Genomic DNA, 14,522 nt, shown 5'->3' with positions numbered 1-14,522 from the left:
GAAATCAGATTTTGGTCTGCCTGAAAAACCCTCTTCTTCAGTCCTCCTCAGAACACTCTGTTTTCCCTCTGACCACGCCCCCTCAGGAAGTGGATGTGCCTCGGCTGTCCAGCACGTTGATCTAATGTTTACATGTTGGCTGAATATACACGGCTGCTCACAGACCCGCGTTACTTCCACCCTCTGAATCTGATCCAGAATCTGATCCTGACGGAGAGGCGCCTGCAGCAGGAAGGATTGGTCATAGATTTAGTGTTTCTTGTTGTTTTATTTGTCAGTATGTTGACGTGTGTCTTGGTACACAGCTACGAACATGTAGCTATGTGGCTATGCCAGCTAGCGCTAGCACTTTTCCATGACAAATAAAAATCATCCACTAGATCTTCAAATCTGCAGACGTGGGGAGTAAAACCGACCTCTGCCAGAAAGGCAGCGGGGCCTTTTCTGAAGGATTGGTCACAGATTCTGTGTTTCTTGTTGTTTTATTTGTCAGCATGTCGACGTGTGTCTTGGTACACAGCTACAGCTACGACATGTAGCTATGTAGCTATGCTAACTAGCGCTAGCACTTATCCATGAAAAATAAAAATCATCCACTAGATCTTCAAATCTGCAGACGTGGGGAGTCAAACCAACCTTTGTGTTTATTAAGACAGCCTACAACTAGCATGCCTCCCTCCTAAGCTCCTTGTTAGCACACGTGTGTGCAGGGAATGAAAAACGGAGGAGGGATTCAGTATTATTTTATACAGTCTATGGGCTGAACAAGCTCTGAGCTCTGACTCCGTGACAGACCGGATATTGTTATTACGTAACAAAAACACGGAAGTCTGAAACGGCTCGTTTCACACACATTTACAGAAAGGTGGAGAAATCAGAACAGGGGCAGAATGGATTTTTTTCATTCTCGGGGGGGTTTGTAGACATGCCAGGGAAAACACATATTTCAGGTAGAGAACCATTAAAAAGTCAATTTTGCATGATATGTCACCTTGAAAGAAACCTCAAAACTATTTTTTATTTCACAGTATTTCCAGATATTTGACCAAAATGTCAGCGTCAGGGATAGCTACACTGATCTACCTTTGCATCCTTGTGCTCTACTCAGTCAGTTTTTAACAAACTCATAATTTTATTACAAATAAACATTCATTATCCTTGATAAGGGTTTAAGATTGGTGAAGGGCCCATCTGATTCAATGAGCTTCAAACTGTGATTTTAAGAATTCATCACTGCTAGGTTAGCATAAAATGTGCAGCATGGCTAATAATGTGTATGCCTGTAACACTGTTATTATCTGATTTGACCTCAACAGGAAGTTAATCTGTGGGAAAAAGGAACAAAAACCACAGACGATGAAGGTGTGGCGCCTGAGAGATGATAACCCTCTGGGATTGGAGGTGAGTATGTGAACACAGCTGCACATTCATGAGAACCAATCAGACCAAGCAGAGTTTAATTCAAGTCAAACATTTGATGGCACAGGCAAAAGGAGCATCCTGTTTTCTGCACAATAAATAAGGCTGCGTTATCTTTTCCTTTCTTATTGTGTGTGATAATCCACCTCATGGGGTCCACGGTAAGTGCACATTTAGAGATCTTTTCCACTTACATGATTGAATATTTTACCCTAACTTTGATTCTATTTCATTCCAGTTTTATTCAGTCTGCCTCTGGAATATATAAATTATGTAACTCATTGTATCCTATGTCTTAAATGAAATAACATTTCAACTTTTGCTTATCAAATCACCAAAAAGACTTAATTTTGGTTGAGTGTTTGCAAGTTAGTGTGTAGTTTTTTTTATTTTAACGTAAATGTTGAATCTTAGTTGACTTCCTTTTTTTAAATGAAAGTAGAGACATGCAAAAGAATGTGCAAACAGGTTAGAAGGTGTTTACGTCCTTAATGTCACAGTATCAATGTTGTAAAGTTATCTTTAAGTTTTTCTTCTTCACTGAAAACAGTTTAAGGATGGATTTAGGATGGATCAGATGGAGATCGATGACAGCGTATACATGAAGAAGAACATCACCATGGAAGGCCTCGTTACCAGTGGTACAGTTTTAACCTACAAATACACTGCAGAATGAAACATGTAGACATTAAAGTTAAAAATCAGTCTGAAAAAAGACTATAAGATTAAAAGCAAGACTTCCAAGTACAAACACAAGGAACTTCTATCTGTGTGCATCTGTAAAAGACTTTTTGATCACCTTAAAAAATCTTAGACTTCATTAAAATGTTGTATAGAATAGTCCTTCATATATTTGGGTATTAAGTGTAAAAAAAAAACCAAACCCTGTCTTTAAGATATTGTGTTTGATTAATTGTTGTTTACTTTTGATGAAGTGGATCTTCAGAGAAGAAAATCCCCCTCCAGATGTGTTTCTGTGTGTCTTGGATTACTGTGTTCTGTCCTGTTGGCTGGAAACGTAGGACAAATCGTCTACTGTAAGTCGTTTCCTTGTAACAAGAAACTTCCATCTGGCCTTTAATGTTCGATAATCCAGATGGGGCTCATATTTAAGATAATGTAAAAAATAATCCCAAAAATATATGGGTTTTTTTCCGTTTTCACAGATAATATATTCAGCCATCCGCTCTCCTCTGACCAGATGCAGGCTGCTCTCAGCACTGGAGCAGATCAGCTGCAGAGCAGCACTGAAGCTTTAACTGCAGAAAGGAAACAGTTAGAGGCCAGACTGAGTAACCTGACTACAGAACAAGATCAGCTTCAGCAAAGCTACAACACCTTAAGACAAGAACAAGTAGAGCTACAGAAGAGTAATGACGACCTGCAGAGAGACAAGGCTGAGTTACAGTCTAATTTCTCTTCAGTGACGATTGACAGGGATGAGCTGCAAATCCGCTACACAAATGTGACTCTAAGTAAAAATCAACTTCAGAACAGACACAATTCACTGAGGACTGACAAAGAAGCACTGAAGAATGGTTATGATGCTCTGAAGAGGGAACAAGAGCAACTACAGACCAATTACAGCAGTTTGGAAACAGATAGGGAAGAGTTAGAGAAGAAGAGCGACAAAGTAAGAGTTGACCTGACTAAAGAGAGAGACCAGCTACAGCAAAGCTACAACACCTTAAGACAAGAGAGGGATCAGTTACAGACAAACATGCAGAGGAATTATGACAACCTGCAAAGAGAGAAGAATGAGTTACAGACAAAGTTTACCACGATGAGAACTAACAGAGATGAGTTACAGAGGAGTTACTCCTCACTGAGGAGTGAAAAGGACCAGCTGCAAGTAAGCCACAGAAATCTGACTGCAGGTGAAAGTCAACTTCAGAGCAGATTCAATGTACTGAGGGCGGACAAGGAAGCTCTGCAAACACGTTATAACACTGTGCAGAGGGAAAAAGAGCAGCTGAGGACTGATTACAGCAGTTTGACCACAGCTAAAGATCAGTTAGAGAAGAAGAGCGACAAAGTAAGAGTTGACCTGACTAAAGAGAAAGACCAGCTACAGCAAAGCTACAACACCTTAAGACAAGAGAAGGTTCAGTTACAGACAAACATGCAGAGGAATTATGACAACCTGCAAAGAGAGAAGAATGAGTTACAGACAAAGTTTACCACGATGAGAACCAACAGAGATGAGTTACAGAGGAGTTACTCCTCACTGAGGAGTGAAAAGGACCAGCTGCAAACAAGCAAAGAGGCTCTTCAAACACGTTATAACACTCTGCAGAGAGAAAAGGAGCAGCTCAAGCAAACAATCAACACTTTAAATGGTAAGACTTTCTCAAAAAAGTTTGATTTTTTTTTACCTACATTAGTTTGGTGATTATAGTCTGCGTCTTATATTTTGTCTATGATGGTGTTTTCATTTTGCAGCCCAATCCTGTGAGACAGGCTGGAAGAAGTTTGGTGACAGCTGTTACTATGTATCAACTGGAAAGAGGTCATGGAGTTTGAGCAGGAACGACTGCACTAACAGGGGAGCTGACCTGGCCGTCATAAACAGCAGGAGTGAATGGGTGAGAAAAATGCAAAGAAACCACACAGGCTCAGTGATTGATACAAGTCTGATCAGCTTGATTTGTGTTGGGATTGTCAGCATGTGATTCTTCAGTATAATCCCTGTGTGTTATTTCAACAGGATTTTCTTAAAGGGCTGAGTTCAGGAGCAAACACCTGGATTGGTCTGACTGATAGTGTTCGAGAGGGGACTTGGATGTGGGTGGATGGGACCCCTGTGACCACTACGTACGTTTTTCCATGCAACACTAAACCAACTTCAATCTCATTGAATCTTGACTTTTAACAGCATTAACATACAAATTAAATTAGTCTTTAATCAGGACTGACTTAAAAGTCTAAATTATATTCATGCTGATTAACCCATGAATATTAACAGGATACACAGTTTATGTATCTGATATCTTGCTCATCAGGTACTGGGCGGACGGTCAGCCCAACAACTTCGGATGGTACCAGGACTGTGGACAAATGGGGGAGAGGGGAGAGTGGAACGATAAATTATGTTCTGCTCAAAACATCTATATCTGTGAAAAATGAGACATATATTATGAAGCATGTAGAGGAAACCTTACAAAGATGAGTTTTATGTTTCAATCAGTCAATTTCTTTGTGCTACTAATTTGAAGCAAATAAACTTTGATCAAAATATTGCTTAAGATTTAATCATTTACTATCTAACTGACTTTTAGCAACAAATATAACTGAGTATCGACTTGCTTTAATAAAAACAGATTTTCACATAACTGGTGAGTAGCTCTCCTTTCAGCTCTGGCATGGCCTCAGTTACCATCTGTGTGATTCATTATTACACCTAGAAATCAATTACATGTATAGTATTTTTACAGAGTAATATGTAAATGCTTTGATTCAAAAAAGTGTGAATGGTTTTAATAATTCAGTGTACCAAACTGGTATTAGATGATCTTGCACAAATGTATTTCTGTCTCTATCTCCAATGAGAAATGCTGTTTTATTAAAGTTTGTGTGCTTTTCTTTATTAAACGATCACTGATGAAGAGAGATAACTGACTCTGTCATCCTTACTGGTGAAGACTTAATGTTGACAGGAACTTTGAAGAACTAAAAGAGGTCAGCAAATATTCTTAAAACATATTCAAATTGTTATTCTGTGTAGGGCAGACTGTTAAAGGTGACATATCATGCAAAATCAACTTTTTAATGGTTCTCTACCTGAAATATGTTTCCCTGGCATGTCTACAAACCCCCTGAAAATGAAACAAATCCATTCTGCCCCTGTTCTGATTTCTCCACCTTTCTGTAAATGTGTGCTGAAACGAGCCGTTCAGTGTTTTTCATACGTCACAACGTCATCCGGTCTGTAACAGGAAGTCAGCGCTCGGAGCTTGTTCAGCCCATAGACTGTATAAAATACAACTCAACCCCTCCTCTGTTTTTCATTCCCTGCACACGTGTGCTAACAAGGAGCTTAGGAGGGAGGCATGCTAGTTGTAGGCTGTCTTAATAAACACAAAGGTCGGTTTTACTCCCCACGTCTGCAGATTTGAAGATCTAGTGGATGATTTTTATTTTTCATGGAAAAGTGCTAGCGCTAGTTAGCATAGCCACATAGCTACATGTTCGTAGCTGTGTACCAAGACACACGTCGACATACTGATAAATAAAACAACAAGAAACACTAAATCTGTGACCAATCCTTCAGAAAGGTCCTGCTGCAGGCGCCTCTCCGTCAGGATCAGATTCTGGATCAGATTCAGAGGGTTGAAGTAACGCGGGTCTGTGAGCAGTCGTGTATATTCAGCCAACATGTAAACATTAGATCAACGTGCTGGACAGCCGAGGCCACACCCACTTCCTGAGGGGGCGTGGTCATAGAGAAAACAGAGTGTTCTGAGGAGGGCTGAAAAAGAGGGGTTTACAGGCAGACCAAAATCTGATTTCAAAGTGTTTTTTTGAGCATAAACTTCAAAGACATGTTTTGGGGACCTCTTAGACCAATATATGTTGATGAAAAAGAGCATAATATGTCACCTTTAAAACAGTGTCACAAGACTACCTCAGAAATGACTAAAGCATTGTATCACCTTGGTGGGATGGTTAACGTTTACTTCAGAGCTGTTTCATTAGGTTGCATCATACCACACAGGTGTTACTTCTACTGTCTCCGCCTCCATTTGTCACCCTGTTGCACCCTGAGCAGATGACAAGGCACTGATAAATAGTGCTGACAAAGCTCTCTACAGCAACACCACACTGCATGTTACATAACACAGGGGTAGACACAGCACGTTTTACTGACATGTAAGCATACTCAGAGCAGATGTGTGTGGCGGGCAAAGACACCACGCTCTGGCATGCTGCTCATTCTGGGTGTGGTGGCGGTCTCATTGAGTGCGGCTGTTCTTGAAGAGGGCATCTGAACCGTTAATTGCACCAAGCCCTTTCATTCCTCCCAGAGATGAGTCCGATCCAAACCGTTTGTGGTGGGGTGGTGAGATGGGACTCCCCCTCAGGACGTAGGCGGGTGGTGAGGTTACGCTTTAAGCCGCCTGACTAAAAATAAAAGATCAAGGCGCCTCCAACAGACATGTTGGTCCAGTTAGACTTACAGAGCCAAAAAAAGTGGGGGTTGTATGTGACCGAATGGATTCTAATACTTTACTTTCCAAGTAGGCCACACATTAGAGGTACGGATGATTTTGAAAAATCACAACAAAATGCAAGATATTTTCTTTACCTGCTTCTTTCAACAGCCAAAACTATGATCCTATATATTGTGTATCTACTCCTGGAGTCATCTCTTCTTAGACAGCAACACCTCAGCCATTGCTTTACATAGAGCATCTATCGCTAGGAGTTGAAAGGTGTAAATACACAAAGCTCTGGGATTGACCTGGGTACATTTAAAGGAGCGCTTTAATGTAGAGCATATAGTGTGTCTCCATAGTCCAGATCTGGCAGTATTGTAGCCCGCACGATCATTTATCTCTATTAGGCAGGACTTATCACTATATAGACAACTCAGTTGAGGCCTTAGCTTTCCAATTAAGTTGGAAATGTGACCTAAAATGATTGTGTCTGACATTGTACTCCACTTCTGACTTTCTACTACTACTATCTGTCTCAGCAGATGTGTGTCTAACGTGAGTCTGGTCCTGCTGGAGGTTTCTGCCTGTTAAAGGAAGTTTGTCCTTGCCACTGTAACTTGCTAAATGCTGCAAAGTGACTGAGTCCTGTCTCTAAGATGGGACTGGATCTTATCCTGTCTTGATGTTGGGTCTTTGTTAATAATAATAATAATAAGAGAACATAGAGTACGGTCTAGACCTGCTCTGTTTGTAAAAGTCAGGTAACATTTGTTGTGATTTGGCGCTATATAAATAAAGATTGATTGATTGATTGATTGATTGATTGATTGATTGATTGATTGATATATTGATTGATTGATTGATTGATTGATTGATTGATTGATTGATTGATTGATTGATTGATTGATTGATTGATTGATTAATAAATGAGAGATCTGGATCTAGACAGATATTCAAGTACTTCAACTGTTGGACACATTCAGTGTTTATGCTGTTTAATGTGGACAAAGCAGCATCAGTGGGTTCACTGTTCTGTTTTGATAAAAACATGCAAGAGAAATATCATCCAGGTCTGTAAATATAATGCTACCAACCTGCAGTAACCCTGTTGTTGGGGTGCACATCAGGCTGTGAACGTAGGTCCAGGGCAAACCTACGGGGTATGCTACAACGTACATTCAACGCAGAAACATAAATCAGGCTTTATACAGTAAATCATAAAAATCATATGCAAACATCTGAATATGCCTTGGAAAACACACCAATACCATAATTTAGTCATATTCAATAATTCATTTTTTTATTCATTTTAATTGATTACAAAGAGGACAATTTGCAAACACAAAGCTATGCCAAAACCCACAGAGGACTAAAGCAGTAGAGTTAGATAGAAATAAAAAACCTGCTTTACAACAGAGCAATTCATATTTAATTCCATTAAACACCAATCAACAGTGCAATGGTAAAAATATATATATAGTAAATGGTTATTAAAATCATCAGAGTTTATTTGTTTTGAATTATCAAAATGTGTTCATTTAATGAAACAGAAAATGGAGGCATGAATTAAACTACCTCAGAGAAAAAATTAACCATAATATAGAACATGCTATTGATTTGACTGTGACAAACTAACAACGTGATCACTTTGATCTAAAAGTATGATTTATGAAAGGTTGTCGAGGAAAGGTTGTCCATTCATGTTGTACATTTTAATCATTATGTCATTTGTAAAAACCTTTGCTATTCATATCACTAAAAGTCACATGATGAGATACCCTTGGAAGGATGGAAATATAAAAAGACCCCTTTAAGGGTCTTCATCAGGACATCATGAGCTTTAGACATAAGAGACAAACATTCACTCAACCATGATCTTATTTTTCACAGATGCTGACATTTTCAGCAAAACAGCCGTCATCGTTCCATCCTCCAATGTCTTCCGTCTGCACAATTTCCCCACAGTCCTGTTTCCCTTCAAAGCTGTTGGGCTGCCCTTGCTGCCAGTACCTGATGAGCACGATATCAGAGAGGTGAGGTTTAATCAAGAAGTCCTGTCTTTGATTTTCATTTTTTACGTCATCATTTTATTTGTTGCTTCCATCTCTCTTGTCTTTTACATCTCTTCTCACTTTGGAGATCCAGTTATCATCCACTGACATGCTTTAAAATGCAGTAACAAGATATAAGAAGTGGACATTACAGAACTGCAGAGTTGATGTAAACACTATTTTAAACTATATGGTTCAGAGGCATGTCAAGTTCGGTTAAATGTAACCTCAGAAGATTAAGGTTTGTCCAGTTGGCAAACCAAACTTACGTAGTTGTGACCGGGGTCCCATCCAACCACATCCAGGTTCCCTCTTTGACACTGTCAGTCATACCAAACCAGGCATTCACTCCTTCTCCCAGCAGCCCATTGATAAATATCTGTTATCATAAAACACACAAAGAAGTAATGAAAAAGTACAAAATATTAATTCTGCTGTCATGTACTCTGCCTCAGATTTAAGAGCAGAGTTTTATAGATAGCATTGAAATAAGTGAAAGCAAACATACATTTAACATGATGCATTCAAAACAGGATCATATCAACGACAGCAAACTGGTGATTTTTCCTTTAAACGGGTCTTTCTCACCTGTTTCTCCCTGCTGTCTATGATGGCCAGATCAGCGCCTTTGGTGATGCATCCACTTCTGCTTAAAGTCCAGTTTCCTTTTGCAGTCGAAACATAGTAACAGCTGATGTCAAACTTCCTCCAGCCTGGCTCACAGGGTCGGGCTGCAAATTGAAAACATTTGCAGAAACAGAATATAAAAAAAAAATGAGGATAGATAAGATTTGTATGTAGGTTAAATGAAGTGAGAAACATCTTACCTTTTATTTTGTTGACCTTTTTCTCTAACTGATCTTTAGCTGATGACAAAGAACTGTAATCAGTCCTCAGCTGCTCTTTTTCTCTCTGCACAGTGTTATAACGTGTTTGCAGAGCTTCTTTACTTGTTTGCAGCTGGTCCTTTTCACTCCTCACTGAGGAGTAACTCCTCTGTAACTCATCTCTGTTAGTCCTCATCGTGGTAAACTTTGTCTGTAACTCATTCTTCTCTCTTTGCAGGTTGTCATAATTCCTCTGCATGTTTGTCTGTAACTGAGCCCTCTCTTGTCTTAAGGTGTTGTAGCTTTGCTGTAGCTGGTCTCTCTCTTTAGTCAGGTCAACTCTTACTTTGTCAATCGTCTTCTCTAACTCTTCCCTATCTGTTTCCAAACTGCTGTAATTGGTCTGTAGCTGCTCTTGTTCCCTCTTCAGGGCATCATAACCATTCGTCAGTGCTTCTTTGTCAGTCCTCAGTGAATTGTGTCTGTTCTGAAGTTGATTTTTACTTAGAGTCACATTTGTGTAGCGGATTTGCAGCTCATCCCTGTCACTCGTCACTGAAGAGAAATTAGACTGTAACTCAGCCTTCTCTCTCTGCAGGTCGTCATTACTCTTCTGTAGCTCTACTTGTTCTTGTCTTAGGGTGTTGTAGCTTTGCTGAAGCTGATCTTGTTCTGTAGTCAGGTTACTCAGTCTGGCCTCTAACTGTTTCCTTTCTGCAGTTAAAGCTTCAGTGCTGCTCTGCAGCTGATCTGCTCCAGTGCTGAGAGCAGCCTGCATCTGGTCAGAGGAGAGCGGATGGCTGAATATATTATCTGTGAAAAGAAAGAAGTCATTTTGGACTTTTAGACAGTTTACTTTTTTAATAATTATTTTTATCTCAGTATAATTCTCTTAAACATGAACTCCACCTGGATAATTCAACATTAAAGGCCACTTAGTTTAATGTTGAGCAGTTTTGTGTAATTCTGCCTGTGCTTATTAAGACACAAACATGTTTGGATTGTAACAAAGCTGTTTAAGTTAAAACAGCATTTTGACACCGTCCAGCTTTTAATTAAAATTCAACATCCTCTATTTCAAAACGAGAAAAAAAGAAGGGTTATGGTTAGAATTAAGGAAAGGAAGGAAGTTGTGTTATACAGAGTTCATAGTATATGAGGTGACAACAAGGAAACAACTTACAGTAGACATATTGTCCTATGTTTCCAGCCAACAGGACAGCACACAGTAATCCAAGACACACAGAAACACATCTGGAGGGGGATTTTCTTCTCTGATGATCTACTTCATCAAAAGTAAACAACAATTAATCAAACACAATATCTTAAAGACCGGGTTGTGATTTTTCTCATGTTCTTCTATGGAGAAAGTAACACCTGATACTATTAACACTTCTCTATGAACTGATGGAGAAAACACTTTGGATAAGTTGAAGATATTTGTAGCTGTTTAAAAAGTCATTTTACAACTGCACATGGATGACAGTTCCTCTTCTTTGTACTCAATACTTTTGCACTTTTTTCTTGCAGAGCCTTTTTGTAGGTTAAAACTGTACCACTGGTAATGAGGCCTTCCATGGTGAGACTCTTCTTCAAGTATATGCTGTCATCGATCTCCATCTGATCCATCCTGATAAAGGTCTATAACTGTTTTCAGAGAAGAAGAAAAACTTAAAGATACATTCACCAGTTTGCTCTTTCTTATGAATGCCTCTGATTTCATTTAAAAAAGGAAGTCAAGTAATCCAAAGCTTGATCCGTAAGGCAACTTGACTTCTACCAGTCCAGCTGCCTTACGAATCAAGCTTTGGCTTACCATGACCTGGATGACTGAGAACCTTCACAGAGAAGTCAAGTAAGATTCAACAGTTACATTAAAATAAACAAAAACTACACACAAACACTGACATGAAATCTAGATATGTTATTGATTTAATCCACAAAAGGTATTATATGAGTATCAAACAACAATGACATAATTTGAATATGCAAGAACTAGGGTCAAATATTCAATCATTGAATCAAAAAGAAGTCTCTAAATGTGCACTTACCAGGGATCCAAGGATGCACAAAGAAGTCAGAGTCCGTCTGCAGTCACATGAAGTTGCTGCCACTTATTTATAACAAACACACAAAAAGATAACGCAGCATTGTGATTGGTTGGTAAAAAGTTCTCAGAAATGTAAAGTGTGTCTCAGGTAATTTTTGGCCATAATGATTCCAGGAAACAAACTTGAGTTTATTTCTAATCACAGAGGGGGTTTCAGTCTTTTGGGCTCATAACCTGCTTTCTGTTCCTTTTTCCCACAGATGAACTTCCTGACGAGGTTAAATCAGACAGTTATCTGTGAAGTAGGAAAACAGTATTAGCCATGCTGCAAATTTTATAAATGCTAACCTAGCAGTGATTAGTTCCTTGAATTATAAGAGCGCTTAGCAAGTCTAAAGCCCTCATTTAGGATAATCAATGTTTGTTTTAGAATAAATAATCCATTTATTGAAAAGGTGGTGTAAAGGTGGCTCAGTCTAACTATCCTTGACCCTCATATTTTGGTCAAAAGCCAAATATCTGCAACTATTGTCCTAATGAAAAACAGTTTGGAGGTTTCTTGAGGTTGAATCAAGCGACAGCCTCCAGTGTTGGAAAAAGGAGATTTGCACCACCATAAGCACAATATCAGCCCCACACTTTTTGCAAAACACTAAACACACTTGTATACATTAGACACAGAAGTCTATCATGATGTCACTTCCTTGCAATCCCAAAGCACTGATTGACACATCACCACACCTATGAGCCGATGGGTTAAACACAGGCATCAGGTGTGCATACACATGAATGCCTAACTGCAGACACACCAATCAGGTTTAAGCACTATAAAAATGCAGCAGGTGAGTTCACCTGCAACTGGATCTAGTATTCTCTGTTTGTCTGATATTTGCTGAGCTTACAGGGTTATGCACACTACTGTAGTAGCATGAAAACTGGGACATGTTTTGTTGTGATTCTCCATGTTGACTGATTTTGGTAAATAGAGAGAAATAAACGATATTTTCATCAGTCTTGTTTAGTGTTTGGTGAATTTATTGTATATTTGCACTTTCCCTGTGAACTTTACCTACAGTACTCCTATCACTGAGAAGCAGAATTGCTAAAGTATTTTGGTCAAAAGCCAAATATCTGTAAATATTGTCCTAATGAAAAACAGTTTGGAGGTTTCTTGAGGTTGAATCAAGCGACAGCCTCCATTGTTGGAAAATTGAGATTTGCACCACCATAAGCACAATATCAGCCTCACACTTTTTGCAAAACACTGAACACACTTGTATACATTTGACACAGAAGTATATCATGATGTCACTTCCTTGCAATCCCAAAGCTCTGACTGTCACATTACCACACCTATGAGCCGATTGGTTAAACACATGAATGCCTAACTGTAGACACACCAATCAGGTTTAAGCACTATAAAAATGCAGCAGGTGAATCCAGTATTTTCTGTTTGTCTGATATTTGCTGAGTTTACAGGGTTATGCACACTACTGTAGTAGCATGAAAACTGGGACATGTTTTGTTGTGATTCTCCATGTTGACTGATTTTGGTAAATAGAGAGAAATAAATGATATTTTCATCAGTCTGCAGAATTGGTCTTGTGTAGTGTTTGGTGAATGTATTGTATATTTGCACTTTCTCTGTGTACTTCCCTTACAGTACTCTTATCACTCGTATCAAAACTGCTTTCTTCCACCTCAGAAACATCGCCTGTCTCCGCCCCTCCCTTTCCTTCACTGCAGCTGAAACTCTCATCCACGCCTTCACCACCTCAAGACTCGATTATTGCAATAGCATCCTCTACGGTTCACCCAACACCCTCCTCAACAAATTACAATACATACAAAGCTCAGCTGCACGCCTCCTCACTCACTCCCGCTCCAGAGACCACATCACCCCAGTCCTCCAGAACCTCCATTGGCTTCCCATCCCCTCCAGAATACAGTACAAAATCCTACTCATCACCTACAAAGCCCTTCATAATCTAGCTCCCTCCAACCTCACAGAACTTCTGCAGCCATACAATCCCTCCACCAATGCCAACCTCCTCACCCCTCTCATTAAACCCAAGCACCGAACCTGGGGGGACAGGGCCTTCTCTGTCGCTGCCCCCACCCTCTGGAACTCTCTACCCCAACACTTCAATTCAAATCTGGACTCAAAACACACCTATTTACAAAATCTATGAAACTATAATTGATTAATTTGTTTTGTTTTGTTTTGTTTTATTGTTTCTTGTTTTGTTTTATTTTGCTGCTTTTTTTTGCTTTTTTTGCACTTTTTTTCTTTGCTTTTCTTTGTATAATTTTATTTTCCTGTAAAGCGCTTGGAGAATCTTTTGAAGCGCTTTTATAAATAAAATGTATTATTATTATTATTATTATTATTATTATTATTAAGTAGAGTTGCTAAAAGTGTTTCAGGTTAGCAGCAGCAGTGTGTAACTGGTTCAAACAGAATGAAGTCATGTGAAACATGTGTGTTTCGTATGGTAACAAAAAATGGTTTTGATAAATTAGTGTATAGTTTTACAAGAGTGTTTCATTTTGTTAAGGATCTGAGGTGTTCTGCTACATGTGTGTGTGTGGTTGTGTGAATTATGTGTAGTGAGGGTCCGACCTGTGACCACTGCGATGTGGACTACAGCCTCTGTGTATGGGGCACGCGCTTAGACTGCTAAGGCCAACGGTGCCAAGAATATTCAGAGTTTGCTTTTTGCTCTTTATAACCGTAGGGGTTAGTGCAGGGGTGTCCAAACTTTTTTCAAAGAGGGCCACATATGATGTTGTCAGAATACTTCAGGGCCAGTGGCTCCTACTGAGACTTTGGAATCATAAAAGTTATATATGAAATATTTATTTAATAACAATTATTTTACATTTTTTTCTCAATAAATCAGTAACTAGGAAGTCCTCAGTTCTCCACAAGCCATGTAAACATTAGCAAACTTTATCTTCTTTGTGTAGAATGTTTTTCCTTCGGGTCGGGCAATGTGGGGAAAAATATTGTCTCATT

At 39.2% G+C, this 14,522-nt stretch overlaps 2 protein-coding genes across 2 annotated transcripts; one reads left to right on the top strand and one right to left on the bottom strand.

Annotated features, from left to right (window-relative positions):
- The first annotated feature begins 1,081 nt into the window (after positions 1–1,081).
- Positions 1,082–4,970, top strand: LOC117817669 (C-type lectin domain family 4 member M-like). Its single transcript, XM_034690421.1, has 7 exons — positions 1,082–1,401; positions 1,970–2,060; positions 2,355–2,456; positions 2,586–3,758; positions 3,862–4,004; positions 4,127–4,233; positions 4,422–4,970. The coding sequence occupies exons 1-7, from the start codon at positions 1,357–1,359 to the stop codon at positions 4,543–4,545; spliced, it is 1,785 nt and encodes a 594-aa protein (XP_034546312.1). The 5' UTR covers positions 1,082–1,356; the 3' UTR covers positions 4,546–4,970.
- A 3,193-nt stretch (positions 4,971–8,163) lies between these two features.
- On the bottom strand, positions 8,164–11,575 carry LOC117817670 (CD209 antigen-like). Its single transcript, XM_034690423.1, has 7 exons — positions 11,505–11,575; positions 11,010–11,100; positions 10,637–10,738; positions 9,454–10,266; positions 9,215–9,357; positions 8,896–9,005; positions 8,164–8,585 (listed from the first exon to the last, which is right to left on the bottom strand). Exons 2-7 carry the CDS (start codon positions 11,080–11,082, stop codon positions 8,453–8,455), a joined length of 1,374 nt encoding a protein of 457 aa, XP_034546314.1. The 5' UTR covers positions 11,083–11,100; positions 11,505–11,575; the 3' UTR covers positions 8,164–8,452.
- Positions 11,576–14,522: the final 2,947 nt, after the last annotated feature.

This window comes from Notolabrus celidotus, chromosome 8 (genome assembly GCF_009762535.1).
Source record: "Notolabrus celidotus isolate fNotCel1 chromosome 8, fNotCel1.pri, whole genome shotgun sequence".
Lineage (NCBI taxonomy): Eukaryota > Metazoa > Chordata > Actinopteri > Labriformes > Labridae > Notolabrus > Notolabrus celidotus.
This window is presented reverse-complemented; position numbering and strand designations above follow the sequence as displayed.